Genomic DNA, 23411 nt, shown 5'->3' with positions numbered 1-23411 from the left:
GCAATGCACAACACTTCGTGACCATTTCTGAGCCAAATATACATAAATCATGGTGAGAGCGTTTTTTAAATTCACATGCAAAGAACAACTTCTCAAGTTTCCCTGATTCTTTTTACACTGTTTTTAGCTGCAAAAGAAAATTCCTTTTAAGCAGGATAAAAAATCCCCTCGCAAGAAAATGTTCCTTTCTCAGTAAAGTTATTCCTGTAAAAATTTCCCATTGCAGGGTCACGGGGAATACCAATATCCACAAAAAGCTTGGATGGAATTAGTAATGCCAGTGGTGGTATATCACACACTGATTCAAAGAGTACCCTACTGAGGGGTGGCTTAGTAGGAATGTGTTTGACTTTTTGGGATACCTCTGAGCAGCAGAGGTACCTGCTCCTTTCTGTGTCCTCTGGTATCACAGGCAAGAGGCTGAACTCTACAAAAGCCAGTTTTGCCTTACTAATGGAGTGGGACAGAGAAGGAGAACCAAGAGGTGGATGTGCAGAGCCAGGAGAAAAGCCAGAGCAAAGTGAGCCCAGCTGCAAGAGCTGTGGGACAGCCCTGTTGGGCCGCATTACCGTGCACGTGGAGCCGGGTGTGCTGCTGGGCCTCCCCCGCGGCATTGGTGGCCACGCAGGTGTAGCGGGCGGCGTCTCCGGGCAGGGCCTTGCCAAGCTGCAGGACACGGCCCGAGGCCTCCAGCTGTTCCCAAACACAGAGAGGAGCCGTGTGACACCACTGTCCCCGTGTGACACCACTGTCCCCGGCACAGCCGCTCGGCAAGAGGGCAAATGGACACAGCCAGGCTCATCCCCTCCCAACCCGGCTCATGGAAAGAGGATACAGCTGGGTCAGAGATGCCAGTGGCCCTGGGACAGCAGCATCAGGAGCTGTACAGGTGTGAGGAGATCCAGCTGACGAGGTGCAGGCAGTCAGAGGAGACTGCAGGCAAGATGCCAAAAACTGCTCCAGCCATGGGAAATGAAAGTCATTGCAAGCACTCACCCTAGGAACATGCAAGCCCTCGGGAGGGCTCTTCATGGAAAGGCAGGATCTCACCAGGAGAAGGGAATTACAGGTAGATGCTGCAGTGATTACAGAACAGCTCAGCTAATCCCGCCTCACAGGGACGACTGGCTAGAGCCACCTCACAATCAGCAGATAACCACTTGACCTTGAAGGGCAAAATACCACTGGAAGGAGACAGATTCTGAATTTCCAGTCATGGACTCTGCTGATACGAGGTGTCTAGTGGGATTCGGTCGGCTAAACACTGCTATTACCTGAGACACCACCCTAGGCAGGTAAAAAGCCCCTCACTCTGCAAGATGGATCTTAAGCACTTTCGTATTACAGGGTGAGGGAAGCAAAAGGAAAAGAAGCACTAACATGTATAACTTACTGCAATTATCTTCCATGGTTTGGACCCCATAAAAGAATCATGCTTACTCTGATATTTCCCCTGGCTGTGTTTACTGGCTGTCCATCTTTTAACCAGGTTATGGAAGGGCTGGGGATGCCACTGGCTATGCACTGCAGCGTCACAGGCTTGTGGAGCACAACTGCTCTCTCAGAAGGCCCAGCTGATTTAATGGTTGGAGGAACTGCAAATAGCACCAGAAACAAAAATTATGCATCATTTAAACATGTACATTTAAATATACAGAAGCCATAATCCAGAGGTAAGTGCAGCTTTACTTCTACTTCCAGATCTAGTGGAAGGTGCCCCTGCCACAGCTGGTGTCCAACCCAAACCATTCTATGATTCTGTTTCATCTAATCCCCTCTCCAGTTTTTCAACCTGCTAATGCAAACAAACATTTATAGAAAGTTTGAGCACCTTCTTGCCACAGATTTGAAATAAAAGAAGTCTGCTGCTTCCTGTCCACCTTGAGTAACCTACCGTGCACTGTAACATCAAATTCCTTTGCATGTTCTCCCGCCTTGTTTGCAGCCACACACTTATAGCGGCCGCTGTCTGACACTTGAGCTTGAGAGATTACAAGTTTCTGTCCGTTTAATAAGACCTTGTGTCCAGCCTCCTCTCCAGCTGGTTGACCATCTTTGAACCACCTACCAAAAAGAAAGTTCCATCTCAGATGTCTGTGAAAGTAAGATCAATGACACTCCTAAAATATGCACAATTCTATTAAACAGAATTCCTCAGTAACTCTGCATTTCTACGGAAGTCTGCAGGTGCCAGGTTGTATTCCCCTTGTCTGAGTGCCATGGATTGCAGGGTCTATCAGAAAGGGAGTATTGGGGAACAGCCACTGAAGACAATGTCGGAAAGGTGACAACACATACCACCAGAGGCAGAGAGGAACCTCCAAAGCAAAAGCAGTCATGGGTGGCAGAAGAAAAGGGCACATTAAGTTGTGTTAGCAAAGAACTTACAGTTTTGTCTGCTCTTGTTTTCTATCCTAATCTCCAGGACATGGACATTGGCACAACAAACAAAACTACTTTAAAATAAAATCCTGATGTTGCCAAGTGAGTGCCTGATGGTGTTATCAGCAGAGCCAGGAGTTTGTCCTCTACTCATTAACCACCAACTGATTAACACAGGTGGCTCATAAAGCTCACCTAACGAACCAGCAGATTTATTTGTATTTTTTCTACTGTCGTATCAGTGCCCTTACGTGATAGTTGGTGAGGGTGTCCCTCTTGCTGAACAATCCAGCTCTAAAGGGTTATGGAGGATCACAATGTAGCCCAAGAGCTCATCCCCACCTTCCACAAATGGTGGCACTGTAAGAGAGAAAAATCCACCAACAGAAACATTTACACATCACAAATATCAAACAAGTCTCTCTCAAATAGCACTGTTAAACATACCCTGATTCATTATGAACCACTGTTCCTTTTTGAAGGGAAACATCTGCCCAGTGACATTTTGTGGCTTCAAATCACTGTTCACACTTTTTTACTATTTCTTGTTTGGTTGTGTTTTCCAGATTCTGTCAGAAGAACCTTGTGAATGGGTGGGAAGGAGGGGCCTTTTAGCACCCTCTGCCAGCAGAAGGAGAAAACAAAGGTGCAGAGGATACTCTTCCAGGTCCTCTTCACCCTGTCTCATCCTCTCTGGGAAGGAAGCACTGCCACACTGCTCGTCCATTATCAAGATCAGTGACATTTACCTGCAGAAGCAGAAGGGATGCTCTACATCTGCATTCAGTATTATGTTCAAGTGAGCAAAACCTAAAAATCAGTTCTTTACAGTTCTCTTCCATGTCAGGAGAAGGTGATTCACATTTTTTTCACAATGTGAATTCACATTCACATTCATTTACCTCAAGACATTCAGAAGGGACTGCTGAGATACAGACTGTGGTAATGGATTCAAGGGGTATAGAAGAAAAAGGTTTTTTTTCAGTATAAGATTCAAAACTTGCACAACTCAAATTCAGAGAAAGATGTCCTCTCCCAGAGGCAACTACTCAGCAATATTTTTAATGGATTTCTGTGATTTTCTTCTCTGAAGACAAGTAAGAAGAATTTTAGAGGTTACTGAGAATAGTATTTACCTACCACACACACAGAAAACCTTCAAGAACTAACCTGAAAGTACAAGTCTTCAACTGTCCTGTAGCCCTGGACAGAAAAGTTGTGCAGTGCCCAGGTCCAGCTAGATACAGAGCGTGACTAACTGATCTTAATATATTGATACCAACAGAAATAAAACCATAGGTTTTATGGAACTTTTCCATCTTAGGTTTAAAGGAATCTGATAAATCCGCAGCTCACACACCTAAGATTTCAACATCATACTTGATTTCTTGTTCTCCAGCTATGCTTGTGGCCACACACCAGTACTGGCCCCGGTCAGCCTCAACGGTGTTCAGGATCTCCAGCTGCTTCCCCCCAGCCAGGATACGGAGCTTGTCACTTGCTTTCACTGGAACCCTATCTTTTAACCAGGTCAGGAGAGGGGGAGGGTTGCCAGCAGCCTTACACTCCAACGTCAGGGAATTACCAGCAACCACCTTCCTGCTCTGGGCTACGTCAGCATTGCCTTCGATTACTGGAGGAACTGCAGGAAGGAAAAAATATATTGCAAGCCATTAATTCTGTAGCCAGAAAATGTATTAATAGAAAATGGGTTCGTTCCACCCACTCTGGCTCCATCTGCCATCACGTCACGCACAATTTCATGTGAGAATTTGCTGCTGGGGCAAGGCAAGGCAGAGAAGTCAAATGATGTAGTTCAGAACTGACCAGCTGTATAAAACAGAGGATATGCAGGACTCTGAGAGGGAAGAACTAGGCAAGAAGGACTTAAAAGAGTACACTAAAGATCCCACCCAGAGTGGGTCTTTCAAGTAAGTATTGTTTAGCATGGAGATGTGAGATAGAGAATGATATACATGGAAAAGAAATAGTTGAGTAGAAGAAAGCATGGTACCAAGGCTGGTGAAGGGAGGGCAGGGTTAGATGGGGTATCAGGAAGCAATGGTTCCCTGTGAGGGTGGGGAGGCCCTGGCACAGGGTGCCCAGAGAAGCTGTGGCTGCCCCTGGATCCCCGGGAGTGTCCAAGGCCAGGTTGGACGGAGCTTAAAGCAAATCTGGGATGGTGGAAGATGGGGGGCATGGGGTGGGGGGCGGCACTGGATGGGCTTTAAGATCCCTTTCAACCCACACCATTCTATGATTCCATGAAGTCATGAGCTGTTGGAGAGTCCCATAAAGCAGAGGGTCTAAATCTCCCTCTACACAGCCCTGCCAACAGAGGCCAGAGTTTAATCACAGCCACTGCCAGGCTGCAGAGGCTGAAAATGTGTCCCACAGCTGTTCTGCAGGAGCAATTAAGCAGTCCAGGAGCTGTCCCTCACCATAGACATCCACGTGGAACAGCTTCTCTGCAGTCCCCGCAGCGCTGCTCACACGACACGAGTACTGCGCAGAGTCTGACACCTGTGCCCGCGGGATCTGCAGGAACTGCCCTCTATCCACATACAGAGCCTGGGGGCTGGAAATCACATGCTGCCCATCCTTGTACCAGGCGATGGTGGGCACAGGGATTCCCTTGGTTTCACATTCCAGATTTATCAGGTTGTTGAGGAGCACCGATACCTCTGTGGTAGTGTTTCCTCCCTTAATACTAGGGGGGACTAGTTCAAAAGACAAAACAGCAACATTAAAGCCTTAGGCTACAAGTACGTGCAGATTTAAACAAAACATTAAAATGCTGTAAGAATAAAATATCTTCATCAGCCTTCCAACCCTTCCTGCTGTGTTTTGTTTAGTTCTTTGCCCAGCAGCGCTGATCTATCACCTGTACAGTTCTCCAAGGCACACAGCGTTGAAAGCATGAAGAGAACAGAACAAAAAGGCCACCAGGTTCCAACGTGTGCCAGGTTAGGACAGCTGGGCCTCCGTGCCTCCTGCAATGCATTTGGGCAGCCCTCTTCCCTATCTCCAAAGAAAGAGCAATCCCTGGATACCTAGGGAGGTGCATCCTCCCAGGAAGCATCCTTCTATTGAAAATACCAAACACACCCAAGAGCCTCCACAACGGCAGTGGGAACTGCTCCATGCTCCAAATTTCTGAGGGTGAAGTCACTTACTTTGAGACTAAGTATGAGCTTAACAGTCTTGCTTTATACTCCTATTTTTGAAGCTTTTTGGCCCATAGTCATTTCCCTCGCTCTCTAGGCAGCAGGACTCGGATTTTTCTAGCAAGCAAGCTCTTGTGTAAATCAGCCAATATAAAGAGTCCGTAAATCTCTATAGAAGCAATAAAAACACAGTGCAATTGGCAACGACTAAATTTATGGCTGCTGGAAGTACCAGACACATCTGGCAGACACATTGACTCCTCTGCTGCCAAACATGCTCAGTACATCCACGGATTCCTCTAACTTCCATAGTAGTCATTGAAAACACCACTGCAGAAATGTAAAGCAAAGTGTCTGTGAATGGATGAATCCCCACCTGAGACAGGTCCTGCAATTATCAAACTACAATGAAATATTTACTAATTAAACATTATTTTGTATCAAAAATCCCAAGTCCACCGAATCTGCCAAAACACACCCAGTTCAAAGGCAAATGCATTTCTCTATCAGAGATGAGGAATGGTTTTAATACGGTGTTTTGGAAAACTATCACAGCCAAAAGCAGGGCTAAACAGCTGAAACAAAGTAAGAACTAGCAGGAATTAGCATTGAGGTTCCTCACTTACTCTGTGGGCTTCTGTTTGTCCAGACAGGACTAATGAGAAATATAAAAATAAAGAGAAGTTCCATTCTGCTGTCATAAATTCATCTTTCCTGAAGAATCTGAAATAAATCGACTCATCTACGAGGATTTTATCTGGTGGGGGAGGAGGGGAGCCATTTTATTCCTCTAATCTCAGAACAGTCACAACCCCCTGCAAGTCTTCCCAGCATTCTTTGTTCATGATAGAAAAAAGTTTCACCATGACTGGTGTACAGCCACATTCCTGTGCCTGTGGGTGCTCTGTGCTTCAGAAATGTCCCAGATGAGAGAAATAATGCACATTAAGTTCACAGAATCACACACAACATTCAGGAACAAATCTATAGCAAGTGAGGACTTGAGAGCTCGGAGACTCAAATCCCTACCCCTCACACTCCAGGCACAAGAATTTCTGAGTCCCATAGGGCACAGGGTGTATCCTAGGACCAGGTTAAGTAAAATAAGACCAAATGCATGTTAAAATCAAAATCTTACTAATTTTCTCCTCCTTAAGACAGATCAAAGCAATAAAGCCAATGTGATAATAAAATAATTCAGTTGAAACTAATAGCAGAATTTGAGAATGCCATTCAAGATTTCTGGCTTTCACTAATTAGAAAAAAAAAATCATATAAACAACACTTCAAGGTGTTTTTCCAAGCCTGCAAAGACTACATCCATACTTAACTTCATACATACAAATACTCTAAAAGGTAATTTTGTGAACACAAGACTATTAAATTAAGTTTACACACAAATTTTGTAGCATCAGAGACTTAATTTGTATTTGCCTGAGTATAAAAGAAACCTGATGAGTAGAACAAGAGGATCTTCTGGGACCAGGCATTCCATAAACTTACCGTGGACAATGAGCCTGACCTCCTTCACCTGTTTGCCAGCAGTGTTGGTGGCGCTGCACTGGTAGCGACCCTTGTCAACCCTGCGAGCACTCCTGATGTGGAGAACTTGGTTCCTGTACAGGAGCTCAACATTGGGATCACCCAAAAACAAGGGCCTGAAACAGAGACCATTTTGCTTCACAGAACTCTGCCCCCACCCTTTCAGCATTAATTTAAACTGCCAGTAAGAAGAAGAGGCCTTTTGGTGGCAGTAATTGTACCATTCAAGAGTGCCATTTAGCACTAAATTAATGGCTTTAATCACAAGAACCACCATGCAGTGACAAGCTATTATGATTAACTCTACTCTTAGCTTCTAAAAGAAACCTAACCACAGAAAGTACTTTTCTCAGACCTCCAAGATGCCAGCATCAGAGCCAGAGTCACATGTCTTACCTCAGCTTCTTTTCCTAATTTATTTAGTCATGCCAGGCCTTTGCCGATAACAAAATGTCAACTATTACACAGGAACTACATATCCATAGCAAAGAGTAAGGAATTGCCACAGCAGGATACCTGTGAGTCCTGACCAATGCCTACACTGAACTACATTGTTAAAACACCAAAAACACCCAGCCCAGCTAGGTTTTCAGCTAATATTTAAGCCATCAAGAATTCTTCTTCTGGTGTGCTTTCCTGGAAGATGAGATGAGGAATGGAAACATGCAGGCTATAAATGTTTTCAAATCTTTACTGTATGTATGTATACAAACCTTTGTATACACCTATATGTATTTCAAACCTTTAATGTATATATGCAGAACTGCACAAGGCACTAGCCAGCAAAATGTTTGATACGAGTTCTGTCTACCAGTGAAAAAATCATCTCAGCTAAACAACTGCATTTTAACTAATGATGTATTTAAAATAATTCAGGTAGAATAACTCACAGAATAAACCCAAAGAAATGGTTCTGCTTATCTTGCTTCACCATCACCTTGCACCAAAAACCCAATATCTGCTCTGCAAGTGCCAATAATGGGTGAGTTCAGAAAGAAAAATGGGATGTTAAGTTTTGATTAAAGAATTTACCACCTCACACCACCCCAAATGCTGATGGCACTGAATTAACACTACGTAGTTGAACACTGAACCTCCTCCCTCTTTGTTCTAGGGGAGGATGAGCCTGACACAAACCACAAAAGCTGCAATATACTCACTTGCCATCCTTGAACCAGTGAATGTCAGGAACAGGGAAGCCTCTGGCTCTGCATTCCAGACGGATTTCCTGGTTGAGGATGACTGCCACTTCACCAGCGGTATTGCCACCTATTATGCTTGGTGGAACTTTAAAAAGACAAACATTAAGGAAGGACTGGTATTTAGCCAGGGAAGCTGTGCCCTGTGACTGAACGGAATGCAGCAGTGGATCTGACTGTTCCCTTGAAACACCTTTCATGTTCACTGCAGAGGGAATTCCGCAGATCACAACAGCCTGTCTATCGTGACAAGCACCTCCACACCTGTACTGGTGAACTGTACCGGGGAACACCTCTATGTCACACTGCACACCCCAAATACAAAACAAGGCACCACAGCCCAGAAATCAAAAGCAGCATTTTGTCTGGGTTGCTACAAGAATGGAAAAGTTTAAGCACTCGGTGCTTCAGCAGCAAATAGTTCATCATCAGTGAGTGGAAGAATCTATTCATAATGACTTGAAATTTATTGGCTTCTTAAATGTCAACCGTTTTTCCAGTCACCAACTAAAACCCAAACCAAACAAAAATCAACCCCAAAGCCATGGAACTAACCGAGTATATGGAGGTTAAACAGCTTCTCAGAACTTCCTGCTACATTTATGGCTTTGCATGAATATTGTCCAGCGTCCTCAGTAGTAGCTTTCAGGAGCTTCAGTATCTTCCCGTTGTGCAAAATCTGGAGAGCACTGCTTTCCACAACCTTAGAGGAACCCGAGACATTAGCCTTATGTGATCCAAGCTACAGCAGCCAAGTATCACAGCTGGATTTTTATAAGAAAATGGTAGTTTTAGTGGAAGGATAATCTGTTTCCCCTTTCAGTTTCAGCACTAATCTCCTGCCCTGCTGCAATTTATTCAATATGGTTTGTAGCTCAGCCTAGGGCAGGGAGTGGGGAAACTCCATCCAGCAGCAATGGGCAGTCCCACGAGTGCATAAAGGGACCTCTCCTCATCTTAAACTGTGACTTAATCAGCCACATGTAGAAAACAGAGGACTCAAGGATAATCCTGAGGAAGTCCATTCACCTCTGAAGGTTCTTATTTTGCCACCCATAGAATGAAAAAAATGGCAATATTGGTCCCCTCTGCACGGACTGGCACCTACAAGACAGGGAGATTTCTAAGGCAAATTCATAAGGGAATATTGAAAATAAAGAGTTTACATTTGACTTACAGAATTAATGGATGAGCCATATTTAGATGCCTTCCTGTGGGGGTGTTCTTAGAGCACTTAAATATACATAAAGGCATGTACATGTATTTATTTTGAATGAGTTCTCATGTCAAGTCCTCAAAAGTCCGCAGTTAGATTAATCCCACATACCTGGATATCATCCTTATACCAGGAGATGACTGGGAAGGGGTTACCAGTTACTTCACAGAAGAGACTTACAGGGTGATGAACAACCACAGATGTATTTGTCACCTTATCTTGATCCCTAATTTCAGGAGGAACTGAAAGAAAGCTCAACATCAGGATCTAAGTCTTCCATTCCAGTGACTTCCCCCTTCCTCCTTTCCATCCCAGTCAAGGACCACTACAGATCAAAATTTCTCAAACCCTTCTCATTCCCTTCCCAACATTTCCATTTCTTTCAGCTCTGGACATATGTCCCTGCATCCTTTCTTCTCTTTGCCAAAAAACAGTCTTCTCTTGTCCAATAACAGACTCCCAGGGAAACTCACTCAAACACAAGCACCATCAACATTTTAAGAGAATAATCTTTAAATTAATCTGAAATTTAAACTTGAAATCTCGTGTTATTTGCTTAGCATATGAAGGAAGCATATTCCAGATTCATCCTTCCTCTTCACTGGTCCAGTCATGCCCAAGAACCCCATCTATCATTTGTCCCACTATGAATGCAAAGAGAATGGCCTTAAGTGGTGGATTAGAAAGTTCCAACCCCACTGATAAGCCCTGCTGGCATGAGATGGGATTCCTGCTTTTCTCAAAACAATCCTGCTAAGGCATTAGAACTAACTATCATGGGAAGTGAACAAGGCTGAAACAAAAGTAGCTTGTAGGGTTTCTATTTTCTAACTAGGATTCTGAAAGAAAAAGAGTACTAGCAACTAGAAATCTCCTAGTCTGTGTTTATTCTGATAACTCTTCTCTTATTTGAAATGCAGATCTAGCCCTCCATCTGTAATTTCTACAGTACAAAGCTTCACTTGTTATTTGCATTAAAATTTTCAAGTGTAACTGGAGTTTCTACCAATAAGATGTAGCTGGATCCTTGAGCAAAACAAAGATGATAAAGTCATGGAGAACAGAAACAACAGGGGAAAAGAAAAACTATAGAGAGTGTCAGAAAAATAGAAAGTTCTCAGATGAAATTTTATAATTTAACAGCACAAGGGCAGATTTGGGCCACGCCATTTCCAACAAGAAAATAGAAGACACTTCTCCAAGCCAGCTCCCTGAGGGCTATGCTGTATTATTTACCATGGACTTTCAGGCTGTATCTCCTCTGTGTGCTCCCAGCCTCGTTGGCTGCCACGCAGACATAGTCCCCATTGTCCAAGGGCGTGAGGGCAGCTATGACCAGCAGGGTCCCATCCTCCAGCACCGAGAGCCCTGGCTCAGCCCCGGTCAGCTCCCGCCCGTTCCGCAGCCATTTGATGGCTGGCTTGGGAATACCTGCAAGGAAAAGGGGAAATGGCCACAAACGCTTCGCTCAGCTCAGAACAAGATTGATTCAAACAACACCTGCAGCTTGCTGGAAGTCTTGCTGGAAGGACAACACATGGGAGGCCAGGAGCTTCCAAGAGGAAGCCCCAGCTATTACAGGATGATTTTAACATTAAAAATCTTCATCCTATACATTGTAAAATCCTTGTTGGCTAGCAATGACTTTCCACAGGACTTCCACACACAGTGGTTATTTAAATCGCTGTTAGCTTGATTTTTTCCATATAAAGCAGACATGGAAAATACAGTGTGGATTGGACAGTTTAACAGCAGCTCTGTAATTTGCAATGGTCAGCAGAAAAAGATCCTTTTGTCACTACAAGGGGTAACCAAGACACTCACCTTTTGCAGGGCACGGGAACACAATGCGCTGGTTGGCCACTCTTTCTTGGAAGGGGCTGTTGAATGGAGGGTCCGGGTCCTCGATAGTGGGAGACTCTGAAAGAAAATTAGACCCAAAAAACTGCTTGATCTCTGCTCCAAATGTAAAAATACAGTTTGACAACACATAATACTATGTCTCTCATTTACACAAGGTCACATTCCAATAACCCTCTTTACACTGACTGGAATGGGTACTATACAAGGAGTCTCCATTTCAGCGGGAATATTTAGGAAGTAAGCAGCACAAAGAGGCTTTCAAACTTGACAGAAAATAGTTCTCTTTAAATCTTGCTATATTTATTTTGAAGGCAATGTTTCTGCATAATCTGAAAAATACTATTTTAACTATTTTTTCTCCACACCACATATTTTAGTGCTACTGCCATCCTTTGTTCTCAAGTCTCATTTTAAACTTGTGTGCAGCCTGAGACTATACAAAGAATACTCTCTACAATTACATAAAGTTACTGAGAGTTCTTTGTTGTCTGTAAGAAGTGTTTCTCAGCACCTCTAATCCACAGGGATCAGAATGTTGCATTTAGACTTTTGCAAAGAAGAAATAGTTCCTGCTTAGCTTAAGTCAGTCATGCTCCATTGACATCTGTCAGCCCCTCAGGTGAGGAGTTACACTACATATTTAAATTGGCACGTTGACCACTTACCCTTTCACCATTCCAACATCATTTTTTAATTTAAATATACATATAGAGAGAGAGCGCAAGAGCATGTGCTTTTTTTTTATTTCTGCAACCTCTCCAAAGACTATTTGCTCATTCTAATTCTCCTCAATTACCATCAGAACATAACATCTAAACCAGATGTGGCTTTTGCATCACGTAACAGTGGGTGGCAGAGAGCCCTGCCCTGCAAAGCCCCAGCCCCACGGCACTGGCAGGGAGTCCCTGCCAGCCCGGGCCAGGGCAGGAGCGTGGCCCCAAGCAGCTACCTTGCACTTGTACTGCGACCTCCGCCGTGTCACTGCCCACATCATTGGTGGCCACACAGGTGTAGACGCCAGCATCAGGGAGCTGGACACTGCTGATGCCCAGAGCTCCGTCCGGGCTCTGCAGGAACTGCCCCCCGTCTGTGGGCACCGCGCTTCTGCCTCGGAACCAAGAGACCAACGGGGCAGGGACGCCCTGAGCACTGCAGGGAAGCTCCACTCGCTGCCCAGCCTGCACTTTCAGAACTCGAGGCCCACGCTGGATCCTTGGAGGAACTGAAGAAGACAAGTTTAGTCTACAGAAATGTGGAAGAAACAATGTACAGGACCATTCCTAAGGCTGGGAGAGCTGGCGATGTTCAGCCTGGAGAAGAGAAGGCTCCAGGGAGACCACAGAGCACCTTCCAGTGCCCAAAGGGGCTCCAGGAGAGCTGGAGAGGGACTTGGAACAACGGCCTGGAGGGACAGGACAAGGGGGAAGTATTTTAAACTAAGAGAGGGGAGACACAGACCAGATACAAGGAAGAAATTTTTTATGGTGAGGGTGGGGAAGCCCTGGCACAGGGTGCCCAGAGAAGCTGTGGCTGCCCCTGGATCCCTGGAAGTGTTCAAGGCCAGGTTGGACGGGGCCTGTGTGGCACCCTGGGCTAGTGGAAGGTGTCCCTGCCCATGGCAGGGGGTGGCACTGGGTGACATTTAAAAGTCTCTTTCCACTGAAATCATTTTATGATCCTATGAAATTCTTTTCTGATTTTATAATTTTAGAAAATGTTCCTTATTCACTGAAACCAAACACCCTCAGGTGTGGAAGGTATCACTCAGATGACTAAAAAAGCAGCCCTGCATGTTCTCTGCACAAAATAGGATGGGAAATACCCTGGTGCTGAATTTATTTGAACAAGCCACATTTCAAACTCTACTGCACAACTCCCATGAGCACTGTCATATTCTGAGCACACTGGAAGAGCTGTGGGTACTGGCTCCTCATAACACAAAACAATTCAAAAGCTTTTATGATAAAGTTAATCACATTTTCCTTTTGGCATTTTAATTTCCTTTCCCTAATCCCTGATCTTTGTAGACTTCCAAACACAAGTTCAGACAGGAAGATAAAATATGACTGGAGGTGATTTTGCTGGTCCTAAAGAATAATACAAATCCACCATAAGTCTTTTGCCACAATATTTTTTTCCTAAGGATCATTGGCAATAAAAAGACTTTAAAAAAATGCCTGAAACACTAACAAGTGATATTTTTCCAGACGTGATATTGTGTGAGTGGTTAAGAAACAGTGGTTGAGCCCCAGTATGGGGAGAGCAGGAGAGAGACAAGGGAGTGACATGGGATAAAGGTAAGGAGGGGGACACAGGTCCTGGAGTGGCTGGAGCCACTAGGCACCTTTACACATATCTATGTATTAGTGTGTGTTTTTACAGCATTTCTGTTCCACAAAATCAGTAACTCACATATGAAGAGAATATGACCTGAAAGAACCACAGCTGAGACGATTTATTGTCAGTCAGGAAAAACATTTGAAAACCTCTTCAAGATGCTCAGTTCCATATGGAAACTTGCAGATGATGAACCCTGGAGTTCCAACTCACCATGTACACTGAGCTTCACTGACTGAGTCACGTTCCCAGCAATGTTTGTGGCGACACAGATATACATTCCACTGTCTGAGACTTGGGTCTCAGTGATCTTCATTGACCCTGAGGGGAGGAAAGTGTGTCTGGAAAAAGAAGAAGCAGATAAATTGTATAAACATGTATGGAAAGATGAATGACCTCTCCTTACACGCTGCTAATGATTGCTATGAGCTAAAATAACACCACTCTGACCATATTACTCAACGATGACTTATATTTACTCTTTTTTTTCCTAACTCTTTATGGAGCCCCTATATTCAGAATACACAGCAAATATCTAAAATTTAAGATCCAAATTACAAAATTTGGTTCTAGCTATTTATAGGACTTATTAAAATGTGATAGCGGCAGAGAAATGGAGCTCTTCATCCTCCTGTTAAAAATTTTTGCTCAACTCAGGTCAGTTAGGTCAAAAAGTTAAAACTTTTAATACTGCTTCATCCTGCCAAAAAATGATGTTACATTGATCCAAGACGGAAGACAGGATTTTGATTCAAAACTGCCAGTTCTGGTATTTATAGGAATTGTCATTATTCCCCAGTAAATAATTAACTACACAGCATTAAGTTCTCCCACAGTTCTGGTCACAGATCTCTAACACCAGAAGCTACAATGGCCAGATAAGCCAAAATCTTCTGTAGGAGTCAAAGGTAATAGAGAGAGAAAATAAGTGAGGAGGGAAGAAAAAATGACAGCTAAGGACTGACAAGAAGAAATTCAAGCCTGGCACTCAAAGTAACACCCAGAATTGGTGGGAATCGGTGGGATCATCTGTCTTCCTTTCTCTGGCACTAATTAGGACAACATTACCATAAGGACATAAATGGTGAATCTGGGGATTGCAATGGCTGGAGAGATGAAGGGAAGGAAAGTGAAATGTATTTTCTTCAGTGTAAAATCTGTCTGATACTACAATTCCTCCTCTGCTGCCTGTATCTTTCCAAACTTCTTGGTACTTTTTTTATAAGCCCAAAAGACAAAATTTCTGAGGCAACTTCTCCTCCTTGATTTTGTCCAGTAATTATGTTTGCTTTCTGATAAAAGTTCCCTCATATCTGATTTCCCTCTCCCTTTGTTTACTGTTCACATTTCTAACAAGATCTTTGGGTGGTCTCAAACAATTCTGTTTGGACTAATCTGTAACTTTTGCTGACATCTGTAAACAATTTTATGGAAAGGGCTGAGCTGGACTTCTATTCCTCTGGACAACTTGGATCTCACCACAACAGCCATGAGCAAGTACCCTAATTTATCAGTGTCTCCTGAGGTAAAACGAGGACAAGTAAGAGACCAAGAATGCAGATTTGTTAGTGCATGCAACATGCTCACAGGAAACAGCAGAAAATTCCACATGGATTACTGAGAACAAGCCAACTCCCTGCACACGAGCCTCCTTCAGCAGACATGGTGGCCAAAGAGCTGCTGAGGCTGTCACAAGCTCCCTGGAACGGCTCCAAGGTGCAGGTTTGGCCACAGGGGAAAGAGTATCTCCAGTACAATTCCTTAACTCAGCTCAGACACTGGCTGATTCTGTCCATGGCATCACTGGGAGACACCAGCAAGCACAGTGTGCCTGTGGCCAGCCTTGCCATCCTCTGTTTCATGGACATAGCTGGCCTTTCTGAGGGACCCCGAGGAGCAGAAAGCAGCAGCAGAACCTGTGACCGTACCTGGTACTCCAGTGGGGAACATCCAGGGAATAGTCACCAGCTCATCTCCCCTATTGTTCTGTGGCACATTAAATAAAAAGGGAGAACTCCCTGTCCCACACAGTCCCCAGCTCTTCGTTCTCTAAGGCTGTCAGCTCAACATTTTACAAGTATTTAACTCTGCTTTCACATGTTCAAGAGTCTCTGGTGAGTTTTTGCATCCAAAACACAGCAAGCAACGCGCCCTTGTCAGCACACCCAAACATTTATCACCATCATCTGTATCCTACTGGCAGTCCAGGCTTTGTGCAAATCACAGACAGTACTCCCCTGAGCATAAATGTGAAGTACATAAGAAAAGAAGCACAGTTTTTAAACAATTATAATCATGCACAGATTATGAGGGTCTCTGGGCACCACCACAGTACAAATAGCCAGGATCTCTTTCCTCCTAGCCTCCTGAGATTGGATATAAGCACATGCTGGAACTGGAGCTGTGCAACCATGCACAGGCTTAGCAGTCTTGGGAAAGAGAGTTTCACCAGCCAGTACAACAGGTCAGGCAGGACAAAGTAACACCTTCTGAGCAATCCTGTGGTAATCAGAAATCACATATCCTTCCAAAATCTTGAAAGCTTAAGAGGCAATTTCACTTCTTTTATTTTCATCAAACACTGTTACCTTGGAGAGAATGGAGATATGAGCTGCATTTCTTTGGCCCAGGTAATTATGGGGGGTGGCAAGCTCCTCACTTCACATGGAAGTGTGACATCTTCCCCTGCAATTACTGAGACCTCTATGGGTTTATCATGTGCATTTCCTTGCTGGTCTCCAGGCCTGGACACTCTAGGTTTCACTGTAACATGGAACACGTTAAGAAGCTGCAATGAATATACATATTTGTACAAACGTAACACCAGACAACATCTCTTTTTTCATCAGGTATAAAACATCACAATCCTATTTTAATGACCTCTCTGCAATAGAGATAAATCACTGCCGTGCTGATGTAGTGATGCCTGTAGCTCAGACACGGGCCCACATGGAACACCACAAATACCAGAAAGCCTGGACTACCCATTCAAAAAGATGGACAGAACAGATGGCTGTAATTCCTGCATGTTCGGAGCTCTGTATGGCACAGGTAGCTTGCAACCACTCCCTGAACTGTTACACTACAGCCCCAGTAACTCCAAGCCATAAAAGCCTTGCAAAGCACACCTACACCTAAACCTAAACCAAATTTTAATAACATGGGACTGATGATGACAGGAAGGCTTGGGACTGGTGGGGTTAATGGATCTTCAGTCTTTTATCAGCAGGAAATTCTACTCCTGTACAGATGCTTCCTATCCACTTCCACACAGCTGAAATTATGCTCAGCCCAAGGTCCATGAACTCAAGGTAAGAGGGATCAGGAGGCTTTAAGGGAATTATAATGGCTGAATGACAGGCCTTTGGGATCAGCCATGTACAAAACTGCCTGGTTTGGGGATCCAAAAGCACTAATTAGAAGAGGAGTTCCCATCCCATGTGCTCTGGGTGTGTCTAGTTCCCAATGCACTGGATGGATGGCAGGGACACTGCAGCTGAGATGAGGTGACACCCACCATAGACAGTCAGCTGCACCTTCCTGGTGGCATAGCCAGCAGCATTGGTGGCAGTGCACATGTATTCCCCGCTCTCTTCTCCCCCTGGGGACACCACATGCAGGCTTCCATCCGACCCTGCTGAGAATCTCACATTGCTGGGAAGGATTATCTCTCCTTTCTGTGAAAAGAAAAATAATAAAAGTCCACAGTGCCTGGGTTTTCCAAAATAAACCAAATTACAATTATTTCATTCAATAAAAGCTGCTTTTATTCTTTTTGAGGCTGAGATCGACAGAATATTTTATATTAGCTTAGAAACTTGGCCCTAAAATTCCATTTATACAAACTAATTAACTACAATTAACTTTTCACAGTCCTTGAGTATCACTTTCTAAGCAGTAACAAGCACAGGGATTCTTACGCAGAAAATTTGCTACATTTTACAGACCCAAAGTCTTAAAAAAATTTTAGAAATAATAGTCAAGAATAATAATCAAGATTTCAACTGAGTTAATTTTGACATTGATTTCCGATGTCAAAATGAATCTTATATATATATTACACAAACTTGTTCTTAGTCAGCTGACTCCCCCTTGTCTGTATTGAATAAGTGATAATTAAGAAAAAGAAATCCTCCCATGTTCTCTTCCCTACCAAACCAACAGTTAACCATGTTCTATTCCTTCTTTGAAACAAAGCTGTTCCCAACGTCCCAATCAGTTACATCTGCACAACTTCTGAGGCCCAGAAGCGCCTTCACACCACGTCATGTGAGCTGTAACATACCCCAAATAACTGTTACTAGCAGAAATTATCCTGTTCAAGGAGGAAAAAAAAGCCCTGACTTTAAGACAAATTCCCTCAAAGGCTGAGGTTCTCCTCAGTGAACATCTTTTCATGGCCATGACTGAAAAGTCATGGATTAACCCCACAGTGCCATTATTTAATACACTTTCCTCAGAGAAAAAAGTCAGAGCTCCACAAGAACAATGAACTCTCAGTCTGTGGCAGGCTGCCTAAACTCAAATTATCAACTCACAACAGGAACAGAAACAATTTCTAAAGTGTAAAACCCATAAAGATACAGCGATAACCTAAACCCTGCCAAAGAATAGAACATTGAGCTGTGGCAGGACCACAGCCAGAAGTTCTGCTCTAACAAACAAAAGCAGCTCTGAACAAACAGAGATTTCCAGGTCCCTCATAACTGGAACTTTGGGCCATGTTCTCCGAATACAGTTTTTATAACAACTAAATTATGTGTTCAGCCCATCTTTCAGTATGACCAGCTCAAAGGTGAGGGATTACCTTGGACCAGACAATGGACGGCTTGGGAACTCCACTCGCTTTGCAGGGCAGTGTCACTGGGATTCCTTCAATGGTGCTGAATATCTGCTGTCCGTGCTGAATGACAGGCAGGACTACAAATACATGCAAATATTAAAGACAGGCAGAACACATTTTAACATGGCACAACTACTATGATAAAATCCTTATATTTAATTACTATTTCCTACAGGCAAGCAGGGTTTGGGACCTTTCAGCCTCTTCTCCAACCCTAACATGGAAAAGGAGCCACTTTCCAGCCTTTCAGGACAGAATAAATCCCTGTTCACTACAGAGCTTGCCATCCATAAGCTCCTCCCTGCATTATGTACATACGGTTTTAAACTAACTGCAGGTATTTCACCGACTGAAATTATTTCAGAAAGGCTTTGTCACATTATCCTCGGCTTTGCTTCTCAAAATCAGTAACAGGAGACAACAAAGACCCCAATTCCCTCACTCATCTGAGCCACCTTTGAATTAATAGAAAAATAAGGTAAGATTTAAGGCTTCAATACCAAAACCTAGATATTTCTAAACAAAGACACTCCTTTTTGTTCTCACGCTCTGAAACATTCAAAAAACTAGTGTTGATATGGAAGATCTTATGAATACTTGCCTGTATTGAAAATTTACAGTCATTCTTTATATAAAAGGAGGTTTCAGCATCTTCGATGAAGCTTAAAATAAATCTCCCATTATGAATTTAACACGTGAGAAAATTTAACACGTGAGAAACCATGAAGTGATTGTGGCCTCACAGAGTTAACACAAATATGTTCAGCTGAAACACAGATGGGTCACCAGAGTGCTAACACTTTGTCTTGCTGTCAGTGCAGTTTTTGGTATGCTTTAATTAAAAAGAAAAAATAAGGGGAAGGAGAATGGGGATGACACCAAAAACAACAAACAAATTATGACTTCTACCAAACTCGTAATTCATTTTCTTTCATTCTAATTCTTCCATGAGCTGTGCTTCCTTACCCCAGTTATGAAACATTCAGACAGCACTTCTCATGGTTTCCCAGCAAACTCCCACTTGCACCTGTTTGTTAATTAAGCCAGATGAAGATTGCACAGCCCAGCCTTTGAATGAGGATCTTTTGTGAACACGAAATAGTTTTATTTGATTTTACTTGAAAAGCAGCCTTGATCACTCAGCTCCTCCCTGCGCAGTGGATCCAATCTCCCCCCGTGTTACTTTACCAAGGAGCATCATGACAAAAGAGGAAATGTGGGAAGTTGGTGTAAGTGCAGCAAAGCAGTGAAAGCTGCCGTGGTCAGTGCTGCCCCTCGCTCGCCCCCGAGCACGAGGGCCAGGCCTGTTGCTCACCAAACACGTGGACAGTGGTGGTGCTGTTGCTGGTGCCCGCCACGCTGCTGGCCATGCAGGTGTAATCCCCCCCATCCTGCAGCCGAACCCGCTCCAGGTGCAGGCTCCCGTCGCTGCGCACGCTCACGTAGGGACTGGGAACCAGCTGCCAAAGGAGAGACGGAACCTTTCACTGGGAAAATACTCCCTGACAGTGTTCACTCTGGGATGCGGTGTGGCTTTACTTGACTATGTCACATTGTTAAAAATTATGTGTTCCTGGAGAATCTTACTAGAGCTTTTCCTACTTTCCATCTTTCATGCAAAGCTAATTTTACTTCAGAGTTTTAGTAGCACCTCATATTTACTGCTGGAGTGAGATTAAAATCTGCAAGAGCCACTCTGCTCTGCCACAGCACATTCTGTGCTGCCACTCCTGCTTTTAATGAAGCAAACCCAAATTTAGCTCAATTATTTCACTGCATTTTTATTGGTTATTCCAGTAATTGATGAGTGCAATGACTTGTTTTTCTTCCACAAGTAGACTATTTTCCTTTACAGTTATCAAAACCTTCTAACTTCCATATCCATCAAATAGATCAGCTCTGAAGCAAACCATTGTGAAAGAGAATTGTAACTTTCACCAAGGAGTAACCCTTGAAGAGTTATATATCCTACAGCAACATCAAACACCCTGAGCTTGGCAGCACAGCCCTCCCTCATAAAGGGTTGTTAGAAAGCAAATCTGTTCCAGTCACACTCAGAAGCAGCTGAATTCTTCTCTAAATATAACTTACTCCAACACTTTCCTTGGAGCGCAGATTTTCCCAGCAGTTTACAATGACAGGAAACCAGCACTACTAGAGAGAGGAATTAGCAACTCAACAAGGAGGATTCTGCCAGTATTTCTCTTAGAGCTTACAGCCTGTGCTCCTTGCACAGCCTAAGGAAAAGCCAGTGGTTCCCAGAAACACCTAAATTGAGCAGGAAACCTGAACAGGGGTCAGGTAGTACCAGGTTCTACTTTGTGACAATAAATTAGGCATTTTTCTACAATATTTTCATTCCAGCTGTGCAGAAAGGGCTTTAGGGAGAAATTAGCAACAAAGATAAAAAGCAGCTTCATAGGGTAAAGTCAGAAATTTTAGTATTAAAGAATTGAAGTTTCATTCACACAACCAACCCAGGTGTGGTGTCTACAGTGCCCTTCCAGAATCTCCAAGTGGTTTGGGTTGGAAGGGACCTTAAAGGCCACCTAGTTGTGTCTGCAGGAGGTATAAACTGGCAATGGTATGTTCCCAGGGGGGAAAGAAAACACACTCCTTCATCCTCTGAGTAGACCACCACCAGGAAAGGAAGATACGGAACAGGGATACTGGTATTTACCTCAGCCCATCAGCAACAGGAAAAGACAAGATGTTGAAACATCCTAAATCTACAGAAATTTTCTGGTACCTTTATTTAAAAAAACCCTCTTCTGTCATTCTAGTAGGTACATTCCACTAGCATTCCCATATTCAGAGTCCACAGCTGAAGTTCATGAGCTACAAAAATGCATAAAACCCCTTCAAAAGCAAGCAAAATAGAAGATAAAATGATAATTCGCAAATATTTTGGTTCCAAGTTCTTTTCTAGACCTCCACATCCCCCACTGCCATCTCATATTCCCTCATTTGTGCTTCAGGGTCAGAAATTCCCTGGCATGGACAGTGATCACATTAACTTTTGTAAATTAAACCAAGCTGTTATCATGCCTTGAGATGTCAGTTATAGCTTTCCTCTGCCAATAAATCTCGCAGGAAACAAAGCAGTCTTACCACCACACTGTTTTTAATCCACCTCCTTTCTGGAATGGGGTTCCCAGCAAGCAGAACACAAGGCAAAGTGAGCTGCTGGCCCTCAATGACATTGGCTGTGGCCGGGCTTGCTCCAATCAGAGGAGTGACTTGAACAAAAGGAAGAACAAGAAGAGATTATTAGGAATTTTTATATATTCATGTAAAGTATTAAATTAAATTAGTATTAAATTGAAGACATGAAAAAAAGAGAAACACATGTAAGGGTGGGGTAGCACAGGAGAGATAGGGAGCTGGGGAAATACATGACCAGTGCTCCTTAGCCTAAGGAATAGCAGCAAATGGCAGATGCTGTCCAGCTGAAACTGGATCCAATCAAGGGTTTCCCTCGGAACTCATGTTCCCCTGGCACCAAGTTGATGTATCATTTTTCCTTACTTGGGCAAAATACTGAAGAACAGTAGTAGTGGGTTTGGAGAGGACAAAAAGTGAGCTGTAATTTCCACTGGGCATGAAATTGGGAAGGATCAGAAGAGAGGTCACAGCCCAGCAGAAAATCTGCACATTCTGTGAAAAGCCAACAGCAAGCACGCCTGGGCACACATCTGGGAAATTAAATTAAGTACTGGGCATTAAATAATACTTTTAAACAGGTAAAACCATGTCTATCAAACACTATCAGTATTACTGGCCCTTGCAATATATCTGAAGTTAACAAATGGTTTCTTTGATGGCAGAGAGACTCTGTTCTTATCCTCATGCAAATGTACATATTCCATTGCATTATTTTTCCTTTTATTGCCAGTTGTCCAACTAAGATAACAACCAAGCCCTTAACAGCATGGATATTTGAAAGAGAGCAGGGTTAGATGAGATATTGGGAAAAAATTCTTCCCTGTGATGTTGGTGAGCTCCTGGCACAGGGTGCCCAGAGAAGCTGTGGCTGCCCCTGGATCCCTGGAAGTGTCCAAGGCCAGGCTGCAAGGGACTTGGAGCAACCTGGGATAGTGGAAGGTGTCCCTGCCCATGGCAGGGGGTGGAATGAGATGGGCTTTAAGGTCCTTTCAAACCCAAACCCTTCTGGGATTCTGTGGTCAAGGCCAGACATTTATTGTCTTCTTGATTCCTTCCCACTTATCTCAACACTGACACAACCACGTTCATTGCTTGCTGCCTTTTTTTTTTGTAAGATTAATTAAATGGCAGGAACCCCATCATTAGCATTGATCATTATGGTGATTTTTCATTCCTCAACAGATTTACTTAGGAATAAAAAAACCCCACAGGATAAACCACTTCTTTAAGGTCCATGTTTAAAGTGCAGGTGGACCTAACTCCAGTTAGTGCAGCCAGTCAAAAAAGTGTTCTAACAAGCAAAATCCACTGAAATCAATTACAATATTCCATGTAAACATTTTCTAATTCAGTTTGTATGGATGACCCCTAACTACAGCACACAGATAGGTCAGCATGTATGGACATAACCCCCAGGCATCCTGCCTGCTGCCCAAACACCAGCAGCTCCCACAGCCATGCACTGCTCTTACCCAGTCCTGTCACTGTGACCATGGCTGGCCGGGACTGAATCCTTCCAAACTGGTTCTCAGCTTCACAGATATAAGTCCCTTCATCACTGACCCACAGATCTACAGGGGGAGAAAAGAGACCTGACTGTAGCATCTGAAATGATACCTGGACAGCCTGACCCTCCCTCCCCACATGGACACCGTGTCCTTGCCTCTGCCACCTTCAAACACTCAGTTTGAAACAGA

At 43.7% G+C, this 23411-nt stretch overlaps 1 protein-coding gene across 7 annotated transcripts in view; it reads right to left on the bottom strand.

Annotated features, from left to right (window-relative positions):
• The window catches only part of HMCN1 (hemicentin 1), a 179696-nt gene that overhangs the window by 79302 nt on the left and 76983 nt on the right, over positions 1–23411 (bottom strand). For 5 of the 7 annotated variants that reach the window (XM_042033801.1, XM_042033800.1, XM_042033796.1 and 2 more), the window contains exons 17-36: positions 23187–23285; positions 21661–21788; positions 19865–20009; positions 18514–18626; positions 17224–17383; positions 16295–16469; positions 13920–14047; positions 12319–12591; positions 11331–11426; positions 10743–10937; positions 9618–9748; positions 8846–8993; positions 8252–8378; positions 7053–7207; positions 4824–5102; positions 3743–4024; positions 2634–2742; positions 1895–2064; positions 1441–1595; positions 570–693 (exon numbers count right to left, since the gene is read on the bottom strand). In XM_042033801.1, coding sequence (XP_041889735.1) covers positions 570–693; positions 1441–1595; positions 1895–2064; positions 2634–2742; positions 3743–4024; positions 4824–5102; positions 7053–7207; positions 8252–8378; positions 8846–8993; positions 9618–9748; positions 10743–10937; positions 11331–11426; positions 12319–12591; positions 13920–14047; positions 16295–16469; positions 17224–17383; positions 18514–18626; positions 19865–20009; positions 21661–21788; positions 23187–23285 — 3192 coding nt within the window. The remainder of the gene's footprint in view (positions 1–569; positions 694–1440; positions 1596–1894; positions 2065–2633; positions 2743–3742; positions 4025–4823; positions 5103–7052; positions 7208–8251; positions 8379–8845; positions 8994–9617; positions 9749–10742; positions 10938–11330; positions 11427–12318; positions 12592–13919; positions 14048–16294; positions 16470–17223; positions 17384–18513; positions 18627–19864; positions 20010–21660; positions 21789–23186; positions 23286–23411) is intronic. The other 2 variants (XM_042033795.1, XM_042033799.1) reach the window with 2 other exon arrangements.

The sequence above is a fragment of the Corvus kubaryi genome, unplaced genomic scaffold (assembly GCF_017639235.1).
Source record: "Corvus kubaryi isolate FWS band 111438036 unplaced genomic scaffold, C.kubaryi_AGA036_p1.0 37361, whole genome shotgun sequence".
NCBI classification, from domain to species: Eukaryota; Metazoa; Chordata; class Aves; order Passeriformes; family Corvidae; genus Corvus; species Corvus kubaryi.
The sequence above is the reverse complement of the archived record's forward strand: the minus strand, read 5'-3'. Positions and strand labels throughout refer to the sequence as shown.